This window comes from Lactuca serriola, chromosome 8 (assembly GCF_051521515.1).
Source record: "Lactuca serriola cultivar US96UC23 chromosome 8, Lser_US96UC23_V15, whole genome shotgun sequence".
NCBI lineage: Eukaryota > Viridiplantae > Streptophyta > Magnoliopsida > Asterales > Asteraceae > Lactuca > Lactuca serriola.
In genome coordinates this window covers 93,029,966-93,042,642 of record NC_136415.1, presented here as the reverse complement: position 1 = coordinate 93,042,642, position 12,677 = coordinate 93,029,966, and the positions used below count along the sequence as shown (strand labels likewise).

The 12,677-nt window shown below is 34.4% G+C and overlaps 1 protein-coding gene across 1 annotated transcript; it reads right to left on the bottom strand.

Moving 5' to 3' along the window:
- Positions 1 to 8,493: 8,493 nt before the first annotated feature.
- LOC145065780 (Voltage-gated chloride channel family protein) lies at positions 8,494 to 12,350 on the bottom strand. The gene is made up of 7 exons (XM_079012858.1): positions 12,090 to 12,350; positions 11,081 to 11,281; positions 10,820 to 10,997; positions 10,484 to 10,746; positions 10,119 to 10,388; positions 8,914 to 10,039; positions 8,494 to 8,842 (listed from the first exon to the last, which is right to left on the bottom strand). Exons 1-7 carry the CDS (start codon positions 12,248 to 12,250, stop codon positions 8,708 to 8,710), a joined length of 2,334 nt encoding a protein of 777 aa, XP_078868984.1. The 5' UTR covers positions 12,251 to 12,350; the 3' UTR covers positions 8,494 to 8,707.
- Between the last annotated feature and the right edge of the window lie 327 nt (positions 12,351 to 12,677).

The following is a 12,677-nucleotide window of genomic DNA, read 5'->3' as shown; positions in this document are numbered from 1 at the left end:
AGAAAAAATCTACAAACTGGATTCAAACACACACACACAAAATCACAAAAAATGATTACGGTTTCTGGTAGATCTGAAGAAGTTAGAAGATCGGAGGCGGCCATTGTTGGAGGTCTAAGCCCTTGATTTCCAGGCAACAAACATGTTGAGCTCTTCATTTTTTGGCAACAAACATGTGGTCTGAGCCCTTCGTCGGAGTTGAGGGTTTCATTTTGGTGTAGATCTGAAGGGTTTCAGCAGCACTGTAACCTGAGGGTTGTAGAAGGTGAGATAAGGTAGATGTGGCGAGGGTTTTCACGAAGCTACGGTAAGGGTTTCTAATGTCGGCTAGCTGAAAACCCTAGTAGTGGCGGGAATGGCGAAGAAGATCAGAAAATCGACGGTGGGGCTGAACTCGATCTATGTCATGGTTTCTTTTTTTTTTCCTTCCCCGATCTGTTGATACTAATAGATTAGAATATTCTACATTTATGTAAAATTGTTATTTAATTGTATAGATCCTATTATTTAGGATATCTTGTTGTAATATTCTTTTATATATATTGATCAATGATATACACCGATCTCACGGTGATTCATTCTAAATCTCTCATGGTATCAGCCTATAACACGATTCTGGCCGTACCCCCACCCCCTCTCCTTCCTTTGTTATCGTTCTCATGGCCACCGATGATGCGCCACTCTCTATTTCAACGATCATTCACATGCTCAACATCAAGCTAAACTCCACCAACTATCTGTTATGGAGTAAACAGATGTTGCCCTTATTAACCTATCAACAATTATTGCCCTATGTTGATGGTTCCTCACCTAAACCGGCAGCCACCATTGTTTCCGGCGACACCTCCACTGCGAATCCTGCCTATGCCAAATGGATCACTGCTGATCAAAAAGCCTTAATTATCCTTCAAGCTTCTCTGTCTGAAGAAGCTATGGCCGAAGCCCTAGGCCACAATACCTCTCATGCGCTTTGGACTGTCCTTGCCTCCACGTACCGTCATGATTCTCTCGAGCGTGCTCACACCCTCAAGGATTCTCTCCGGCATTTAAAAAAAAGGTACTTCTACTATTGTTGAGTACTCTCGTAAATTTAAAAGCATATGTGACCAGCTTTCCCCTATCGACCACTCTCTTGCTGATGTTGACAAGTCCCACTGGTTCTTGTGTGGACTGGGTTCTTCCTTCGAGACATTCTCGACAACACAGCGCCTCATCATGCCTCGCCCGAATTTCCGTGATCTTGTGTCCCAAGCAGAAAGTCATGAATTGTTTCTTCAATCGGTGAGTGATTCCTCTGTGCCTCCTGTTGCCTTTAGTACCACTTCCTCATATAGCTCCAACAACTCTACCTCTTCACGAGGCCGAGGTCGCGGCTTCAACAACTCTTCTCGTGGAAATTCTCAACGAGAGGTAATAGAAGACCACCTCATTGCCAATTATGCAGGAAATATGGACATTATGCGAATCAATGTCCTGATTTGCAAACCTTTGCTTCACGACCACCTTCCCTTGACGCAAATCTTGCTGAGGCCTTTCAATCCCAATGTAACACATCTACTCCGGTATGGTTTGTTGACACCGGTGCATCTGCCCACATGACACCAAATCCTTCCAATCTTGATGGCTCTACAACTTATAAAGGTAATGCTTCTGTGTTTTTTGGCAATAGTTAACATGCTTCTATTTCTCATATTGGAAAATCTTCAATTTTCCCTAATATCTCATTACTTGATGTTCTAGTGGTTCCCAATATTACCAAAAGTTTGCTATCTATTAGCAAATTAACCAAAGACAATGAAGTTGATGTTGTATTTTATAATCCAAATTTTCTCATTCAGAATCGTCATTCCAAGGAAACTCTAGCACAAGGAAGGCGTAAAAATGGCTTATATGTTTTGGATCGTGGTCACCTAGCTTTTTTGGCAAAATTATCTTCTAGACATTTACATGCATCCTTTGAACTTTGACATTGTCGTTTGGGTCATGTTTCATATGACATTATTTCACGTTTAAATAAATTGGGTTGTTTGTCTCTTACATCTATTTTGCCATATACGAATGCATGCTCTCCTTGTCAATTGTCTAAAAATAGAAGGCTTTCATTTGATCTTAATGACCAACGTCCCTTGCGTGTCCTTGATTTGATTCATTGTCATCTTTGGGGACCTTCACCGGTTACATCTCTGGATGGTTTTCGATATTATGTCATTTTTGTTGATGATTTTTTTTAGTTTCACATGGTTTTATCCGTTGAAGAAGAAATCGGATTTTTATGATGTCCTTGAAGCCTTTATTTTTTTTTCTTCAAACACAATTTTCAAGCAAGATTAAGGTTTTTCAATCTGATGGCGGTACTGAATTTGTTAACAATCGGGTTCGATCTATATTTACCACTAATGGTACACATCATCATATGTCTTGTCATTACACACCTTAGCAAAATGGACGGGCCGAACGTAAACATCGCCATATCACTGAAACTATGCTACCTAGAGCCTGGTTTCAACGTCTCGGTGCTTTTCTCTTAAGTCTTGGATTCTCATGCAGTAGAGCTGATCCGTCACTGTTCGTTTTTAAAAAGGATTCGACTCTTATCTACTTATTAGTCTATGTTGATGATATTATTCTCACTGTAATAATCTTCTCTATTATACGAACTTTCACCAATCGTTTGAATAAGGAATTTCTTATCACTGATCTTGGAAAGCTTACTTACTTTCTTGGATTGGAGGTATCCTATCATGACACTGGTCTTTTTCTTAGCCAATCGAAGTATGCCCATAATATTCTATCTCGTGCTCACATGTTGGATGCTAAACCGGCTTCTACACCACTTTCTACTACCGATTATTTCACAACTCAGGGTACTCCATTTCCTGATGCCACTTTATATCGGTCTCTAGTTGGTGCATTACAGTACCTCACAATCACTCGTCCTGACTTGTCTTATGCCGTTAATCAAGTGAGTCAATTCTTACATGCTCCTATGGTTGATCACTTTAATGCTGTCAAATGTATCTTACGTTATGTCAAAGGCACTCTGTCATATGGGGTTTCATTTTCTCATGCATCGTCTCCCTCTATTTTGGGGTATTTTAATGCTGATTGGGCATGTTGTATCGAGACACGAAGATCTACTTATGGTTACTCTATCTTTTTTTAGGGGAAATTTGGTTTCCTGGAGTGCTAAGAAACAACCCACCGTGTCTCGGTCTAGTTGTGAGTCAGAATATCGAGCTCTTGCCAACACTGCTTCGGAGGTTATTTGGATTACTCACTTACTTCGTGAATTATATGTTCTACCTTCTGTACGTCCAACAATTTTGTGTGACAATCGCAGTGCTATTTTTTTAGTCAAAATCCCTTTGCCCACAAACGTGTCAAGCATATAGATATTGATTATCACTTTGTTCGTGAATTGGTTCTTTTTGGCAAGCTGCATACTAAGTATGTCTCTACTCATCTTCAACTTGCGGATATTTTCACGAAAAGCTTACCCATACCTTTATTTGAGGATTTGCGTTCCAAGATTTGTGTCGGTCCTTGCCCGACTTCGCTTGGGGGGGGGGGGGGTAATAGAGTAGAATATTCTAGATTTATGTATAGTTGTTATTTATTTGTATAGATCCTATTATTTAGGATATCTTGTTGTAATCTTTTTTTATATATATTGATCAATGATATACACTGATCTCACGGTGATTCATTCTAAATCTCTCAGATACCCTATGTTTCCCTCTTCTTCAAGCTTCATCTCCACTCTCAATGCTCAATTTTTCCGGCGACGCTGTATAAATTACCACCGGTGGTGGTCGGCGTACTGGCAAGGAAGTAAGGGAGTGCAAAGAGTCATCCACATTTTTGTTTAATGGATGGAGAATTATGATAGGCCACATATCACACACACACACAGAGAGAGAGAGAGATAGAGAGAGAGAGAGAGAGAGAGAGTATTCTTTTTTTCTGTAATAACAAATGAAAAAAAGAGCAAAATCGACATTTTATAAAAATAAAATAAAACTAAAATGGATCAAGCTCCCAACAAAATGAAAACATTTGGACCATGAGTATCGGTCCAAATCTTTTTTACCCAAAGTAGCAGTTCCACCTAACCATATGCACCATTCTTGCAATTTTGTCTTTATAGAAATAGTTCGGTAAGATTTATAAAGTTACAAAAACGGTCCTTAGAAGAACTTTAGAGTTACATGAACGATACATGAAAGAAAGAGTTACATAAATGGTCCTTATCAGAAATAATTGCAAAAATAGTTCCAATGTACTAACGATTTTACAAAATATCATCGTATAAAAGCGTTATTACAAAATTAGGTTTATGTAATCAGACCTAGTCTAGACAGTGGACAACCTGGGCGATCGCCCAACGTCCATGTCTCTTGGGGGGCCCAAAATTCCTAGGATATATATATATATATATATATATATATATATATATATATATATATATATATATATATAAGAAAATTAGTTTATGTATGCATGTATTAAGAGTCCAAACAAATCCAACTTCAAAATAAGTCTAAGAAATTGAATCAAGTAGCCCAAGAAGTGAACATATAATCACACTATCATGAATTATGTCCCTTTCACTATCGACGTCTACAGAAGCTGCGGGAGTATCGGATTGATGGTCTCAAAATTGGGAATTGATGTTCTTGTTTCTTGTTAACCTCAATCAAAATCAAAAGAACATGAATGTACAATTGTCGATTGCATCGGTTCTCTTTTATTTGCTTCTCAATCTTGATTTTCCGCTTTTCTTCTTAATCTGCTTTTTCACTCTCGATCTCGCCTTCACTCAGTCTCGATCAAAGACAACATACATAGTAACATACCACATTTTCCGACTTCATCTAGTCTCCCACTCGCCCTTATTCTCCACTCGATTTCAACTACACGGTTTGATCAAACTTTGGATTTTTTATTTCTAGTTTTTTTTTGTTTGATTGTTTTTCATTTTGATTTCTAAAATTATTAGTTTATAATTTTTGAGTCCATTAGGTTTTGATTAGGTTCGGAGTATTGAATATTGTTTATGTTTGACTGTTTCTTTTATGAGTTTCTCATTATCGAATTTTTGTTTGATTAAATTCAAATCATTTGTATAATTAGAAGTTTATGTTTCAAATTTTTGATTTTCTTTTGTTATTCAATTTTTGCAGAGTTTCAACTTCAACTTAATATTCCTTATTTCCGACCTCATAAGGTAATATGTATATGCTAATCCAAATTGTTAGTTATTAGATGATATTCAGATTCGTGATATTGGTAACATTTTTTTCTACAGTTTAGTTTGATATTTAGCTTCCTCAAATTTGAGGGAGAAATCAAAAATAAGGATCTAAACTTTTCTTGAAGCAGGGTTTAATTATTAACAATCATACTTCTGTAGAAATAAGTTTTTCAAAGCTGAAACTTTTGAAGAATTTTTTGAGGTTATTTATGCTGCAAGAAAGGTTGCATGGTTTGACAATATTATGTATAAAAAAAGATATGTTAGATAAAATTGATCTTGATAATACTTCATCCGTCCCAAAATTATAGTCCATCTTTCCTTTTTAGTTTGTCCCAAAATAAGAGTCCACCTTTAAAAATAAATAAATTTTTTACCAAAATACCCCTCATTATTACTTAACCAATTAAGCATTTAATTGAACATTAAATGCAAAGTAAGGACAAAAGTGTTATTTTATTATATAAAGTTAGTGGTAATTAATGTTTTTTTTTCTTAATCTGTGTGTTTTTTGTCTGTGGACAATAATATTGGGACGGAGAGAGTATTATTAATGATTTTGCATCTAAAAACTATGAGATTTTTTTTAAAATTAATTATTTTTGTAATGTTGTAGTTATATCTATGTTTTTTAATATTATTAGTGAATTTTATAACAATGTATTTTTGAATGTTTGTGTAATATCAAAGTGATAAAAATGGTGGCTATGTAGTACTAAAATTACAAAATCGGTCCATGTGTAAAACACAATTATAATTATGGATTATGTGTAATAGTGGAATTATAGAAATGATCCGTGTTTAATAGAAATTACGTCGAAAATATAAAATTGATAACGTACAAAGGCTGTTGGTTTAACCTAAAACTCATTATCCTACACTATATCATGATACTAATAATTACGAACAAATTTTCACTATTATTCATTGCAAAACTTTTTATTATGAAAATTATTTATAATGCTTGTTATTAAAATATGAAAAACAAAATTTCTTTTACCAATCAAGTTTTCTTATTTTGTAAAATAGTCATGATTTCTTTTTTATACAACTAGAGTTTTATTTTGAAATTATGACATGTGATTATAAGTTTATCTTGTTTTAATATATATATTGAAATTATGACATGTCATTATAAGTTTATCTTGTTTTAATATATATATATATATATATATATATATATATATATATATATATATATATATATAATTAATTATTATTATTATTATTATTATTATTATTATTGTTTTCAAACATCGAGTTGGAAAATCCAAAAATTCCAATCACTGAAAATTCCAAATAAAAATCACATAACAATTATCGAACTGCAAATCAAATCAAAGATATTTTTTCGTCCAGACTAAAATTTCAAATTGAAACTATAAATCAATTGAGAATTTTTTGCATGACAATGATATTTCCCTTCACTCAAACTGTAATAATTTTTGTTTGTTTAAAGACCCTAGTTATACAATAATATTTATTTATTTATTATTAATAAATAATAAACATTAAGCTACAATTTAATTAAAACATAATGATAATGGTATGAAAAAACAAAAAATGAATTGTTCGAGTGCACAAATAAAAATTTAATAACAATCTTTGGAACACTATGTAAGTGTGTAAGCCGATTGAACATATGATAGTTGTCATAATAGTTTAATACAAAATTTTATTTAAAACCCAATTGATACTAAAAAAACTTTCATATCATTTTGAACTTCTTCCCATCATTTTCTGTAAACAAATGTTATACTTATTGGCTCATCCTTATTATTTGAAACTTTTTATTTGTCTAGCAAATTAACTATTTGTCATGATAGTTGTCACAAACTCCTTCAAAGTTCAAAGTAAATGCTCTGTTGAGATTACACGTATAAAATGGAATGCTTTGTAAATTAACTAATTTTAATGGACTACTTGTTTGTAGTCTCCAGTGAACACGAATAGAGAAGTAAATTTTGCAACTCCATGATTTGAGAAGGACCTCTTTTTGTGAAACAAGATGATATGAGCCACCATTTTAATCATATACCTTAACTTAATATTGTTCGTGATAAATACTATTCATAAAATTCTATTTGAATATTGTTAAGATTTTAAAATTTGGCATATTGTCATACTGTGTATAATATTTTATTATAATTTTAGTAAAGATTTTAAGTTTTGCACAATGTAATATTCTAATAAATATTACACATTACATATTTTATTACTAGTAATATTTTATTATTAAAAATTTTAAAATTTTGCCCATCCTCTAATAAATGAATTTTTTTTTGTCACTTGACATACTCTTATTCAATTTGCCGAATGTCATTTTATGGTTATTTTGAATTATTTTTTTTCCTGATATTATGGTTATTTTAAATTTTTTTTTCCACATGTCATTTTATGAGTTTATCTATTTTATTAAATATCACATAATATTTTAATGTAATAATTACAATAAATGTAGTAATAAATAGATATTAATTTCACTAATAAACTTACCTTTTAATTTCAAAATTCTCAAAATTAAAACTCATTAATTTCTTTTCTTTATTTAAATTATTTGTTTAAATTTAAAATATAAAAAACATTTCATTATATTAAATCATTATTTTTTTTATTTTCTTGTAAATTCAAAATTTTCAAATATTTTGACTTTTATATTTATTTATTTATTTAAATTAACCCATGAAATACATAGGTCTCACAACTAGTTGTAATATTACAATAGAGTATTACATTTATATTTTTGTGATCTATATTCTTTTATTCTTTTGGATAAAATAAAGTGACGGAAATAAATGATAATTATATCTTTTTCATTTATTTTCCATTTTGTTTTTATTTTTTGACCCCCGCATGTGTGTTTAGGAATTAGGACCGCATCCCTTTGAGAGAGAACACTACTTATCTTTGATACATTCTTTGATCCTAAATTCATCATTTATGTTAATTTACCTACCTAATCAACTTTAAATAAAATCAATATACTAAAAACGATTATAACGTGACTAATAGATCCTTTTATCACCATCAACAAGATTAGAGAACATACTAAAAACTGATGTTTTTGCCCCACCATGTGTCGCCCTTTTTTATTTTGTTAGAACCAGACAAATTTGCAAGTTTTGTCCGATTGGCATCCATCACACTCTTAATTTATTGCACACCAAATACAATACAACTTCACATTAACACAAAAGAAAAAACACCAAGAATCAATAAATGTGACTATTGTAAAAAGCTAAAATTGAACAAGATATTTACATTAATGTAAACATCATAATGTGAAATCTAGTAAAGAGTATATTTCGTTGAAAAACAAAAAAAAAAAAGCTCTCATATTATCATATATACTATACTAAATTGAAGGAGTCATGGAGTTACCCGATTCAATGGCTAGGAAAACTGTAAGGAAGCTTTGTTACAGATATGAGATATGAGATGTTTAATTTGACTTTAAAAGATTTTATTCCAAAGAGGGAACTTGAATCTTAATCTTTTCCATTTACTTCTTTCCAACATTGGGTGTAAACCAAGTATATGTTGTGGCATGAAATCATGTCTTGTTAATATTCCAACAACCGGCAATCTCTGCAAACAGAAAACAAGACAACATTTCACATTTCTAGAATCTCAAAAAATTCAACCAAATTAGAAATTACCTCAGAAGTCTTGGGAACCACAAGCAAGTGTCTCAAACCAACACCTCTAAAAAGCGTAAGCGCCTTAGCCAACGACATAGTCTCCACAACCGTATACGGTGAAGCATTTGTAAAAGGATGCAAATCAACATACATCTCCATCTCCTCTTCACTCAACTCAATCTCCTCAATCTTATCCTGATTCCCCAACCCCTGTTTCGCAAAATCACTAGCCGAAAACCGATCAACCGCGTCCACATCCAACCTCGGACTCTCCAAAAAACATTTCTTCTTCAACAACGTGATAACATGTGACCGCAAAATCAAACCGTATAAAACCGGCGCGTCCGAATACGGCGGCTCGTCCACAACCGGGAACCCGTTATGCCCGGTCGTCCTTAACACATGTACAATATTCCCCACGAGTTCAATCCCGTTGAACACGCGAAGCGGGCCCGCTACCACGTCGCTAACCGTTAACTGTCGCATGTAGGGCTCCGCGTGAGTTTCTAAATATGGAAAGCCTTTGAAGCTCATGATTTGGTCGTATACGTTTCCGTTGAACGCATCGGCTACCGTTTTTGAAATGAGTAAAACGAGCATGATAAGCGGGAGTAATAGTAAGTTATTTGTGAGTTCGAGAAGTATAACGCATAATGACACTGTCATTCTCATGGTCCCACCGAGGAGTGAAGCGGCGCCCAACACTGCAAACAAACCGTGGTTGAGATTCGAGGTGGACCCGATGAGTAACCCGACTAACCGACCGTAAGACGCGCCGGTTACTATAACGGGAATGAAGAGGCCGACGGGGGCCACGATCCCGTAGCTGAAGATACTGAGGAAAAAACATGTGATGAAGAAGATGAGGATTGATAAAGGGTGGAACTCGGTGTCTGTGTCTTTGCTAAAAAGGTTTTTGATAGCGTCGTCGTTTGTGTTGAAGAAGAGGCTTGCGAGCTCGTTGTAGTGGCCAGGTGGACATTGGAATTTTTTGTAGTTGCCGGAGCGGCCGATGGTGGGGCAGGGTTCGGTTGCGCCAGGTGGACATGGGTGGCAGGGCGCGATCCATGGGAGGCCGAATAAGAGACAGGAGGTTACAATGGAAACTGTGCATGCGAGGAGGATTTTGTAAATCGTGCCTTTTCTGTAAAAATGTAGTTTGAGAAATCGATAGAATTATAGCAATGTATTTTCATGTTTTTAAATTAGGGAGTGGAGCTTACTCGTTGATTAGATTGTAAAGTCGGAGAACTTTACCCAAAAGACAATTGTATAAACTTCCTGCAATGCCACCGATGACTCCAAGAAGAAGAACAGGAGGAACATCTCGTAGGTGATAGGATATGTTTGCTGAGGTGACATCATATATAATTAAACCCCCAGTGCCAAAAAGTCCACATTTTCCACTCAAGCATAAATCGGTCAAACCACGAAGCAAAATTGCAACGATTGCAGTTGCGAAAAAAGCCCTCCATAAAAGCGCACTTCTCCACCTATAATATACACAAACAAAAAAAAAAGTTCATTTTCAGTTTTCAGAGGCTATTGATTGTGATTGTGTGTGTATGATGTATGAGAAATTAATTACCAAGATGCCATTTCTTCAAGAGCGAAAAGTACACCACCAACAGGGGCACGAAAAGCAGCAGCAATTCCAGCAGCTGATCCACAAGTTACAAGATCACGTTTGTCTCTATCATTATTAAAAAATCTAAACCATCTCCATGTCAACCAATATTTCTTTGATCCACCCTGACATGTTAAAGCTGCAATGCATGCACCTGTGTGCACCATGGGCCCCGCCTTCCCAACATTAAGAGATGATGACACAGCAGCTATGCTTCCAACAATCTGTCAACATCTCTCCACATCACATTACATATATAAAAACAGAAGAAACACGTTTTGTAAACCTCAAAGTTACCTTTACTAGCAATGTTCTAAATGAGAATATGGCAGGAGCATCAACACCATTTAAGTAAGCCTTAACTTCAGGGATGCCTGATCCAGCAGTTTCTGGAGCTATAAAAGCTGTTATTGTAACAGCAAACAATGTAAGGCCTAAATTTGCAGCTGCAAATATGAGATATGCTTCTGTGTATCTGTAACAAAAGCATTAAAGATTCAGTCAAGAAAGTCAATTTCTTCTACCAATTGGAAAGTGAGATTCAAGAAAAAGTCTAACTTGTTTTCCAGCATCCTGTTGGAGGTGATTACAAATTTGATACCAGCAATGTTCTCAATGGCTAAGTTGTTGAAGAAGCCAATGAGTCCAACAAAAGTACCAACAACAAAACACAGACACCATTTCAAAGATGTGTATTGGAATATCTGGATCTTACTTCTGCTTCGCCAATCTTGCTTGAACACATCATTCTCCATGATCCTGATAAGTAATTAGCAAAATTACTTGTTAAAGTATGCATTGCTCTTAATATGTTCTGCTTGAATTGCTTAATTTGGTTGACATGATACATGTATGCTTATAGGAGTAATTATCATGTTTAAATTAATTACTGTATGTGTTTTAGAAGGTATGAGATCAAGACATAAGTTCTTCATCTCTCTAGTGAAGTAATTAGCATAGCAAGACATGAGTTCTTCATCCCTCTATTCCTATGTAAGTGTGGTTAGATTAGATCAAAGCCAAAAAGAAAACTGTTCATACAAGCACTACGCGCCACTCAAGCTTTACTAAAAGGTGTAAAGTGGTAGTATCAATTGGCAATCATTGTTAATCCGAACAAAAAGATACTCCAAAATTAAAGGTGATTCTAGAGACATGATTGTCGCAATTGAAAAGACATGATTATCAGAAACGAATCCAATCAATCAATTTATCAATTTCCAATACATGCGATCCTTAAACGTTACCGGTGTGTACAGTTATAGAGTTCAACTTCGAGAACAGCAAAAACAAGAGATAAGAAGACGTATCCCTACTTTAATCACTTTGTATGCGTTTAAAATTTTAACTTTCGATTACAATTTTGATTAACCGAGATGTTAAATCATAGTCGGTTCGAAGCAGAATCCACTAACAGTCAAGTGGAGGAAGAACTAGTTCAACTCCTTAACATCCAGATCATGAATGTCATTGGAAGTTTACTTCACTTGATTACTAAGCAAACAGACAATAATCCAGTAGAGTTGACAAGAGATAGAGAGTAAGAAAGTGAAAGCAGAGAGTTTACTCGTAGTCAAGACTTTCGATAGGGCAAGGATTGGATCCGACGATAGCAATCTGAGAGGTGTTGTTGGAGGTGGAGCGGCGGAGGTGGAGGAGCGGCGCCGTAATCGATTCTTCATCGGGTACTCCATTGCTGACGGGAGTGAAACCGTTCGCCATAGCCATAGCTCACTATACCAAGGTTACCAACTGTTGTTTGATTATCTTCACTCGATCCTAAAATAACACAAACGCTACCTTCAAGGTTTCGGTTTTTATTTTTTTTTATTTGTTTTCTTCAATAACGTATAAATCCACGTTTATCTATTTTTTAAAAATTTTGTTTGTTTATACTTTATCCTCCCTGGATCCTATAGTAACAAAAACGCCACCTTTTAATAATTATTTTAATTACAATTTTAATAATATAATATAATTTAGATGACTATGGTCTATGGTTGTTTGGTTTTTAATGAAAAAGTGGTCCCAACAACGACAGTGGTCCATATTTCCACGTCGTCCACACAATTGGTGTTACATCAGCTACACACTTGTATATAGAAACCAAAGACGTGACTGATGCGTTTTCATTTTTTTATTTATTCAACCAGCT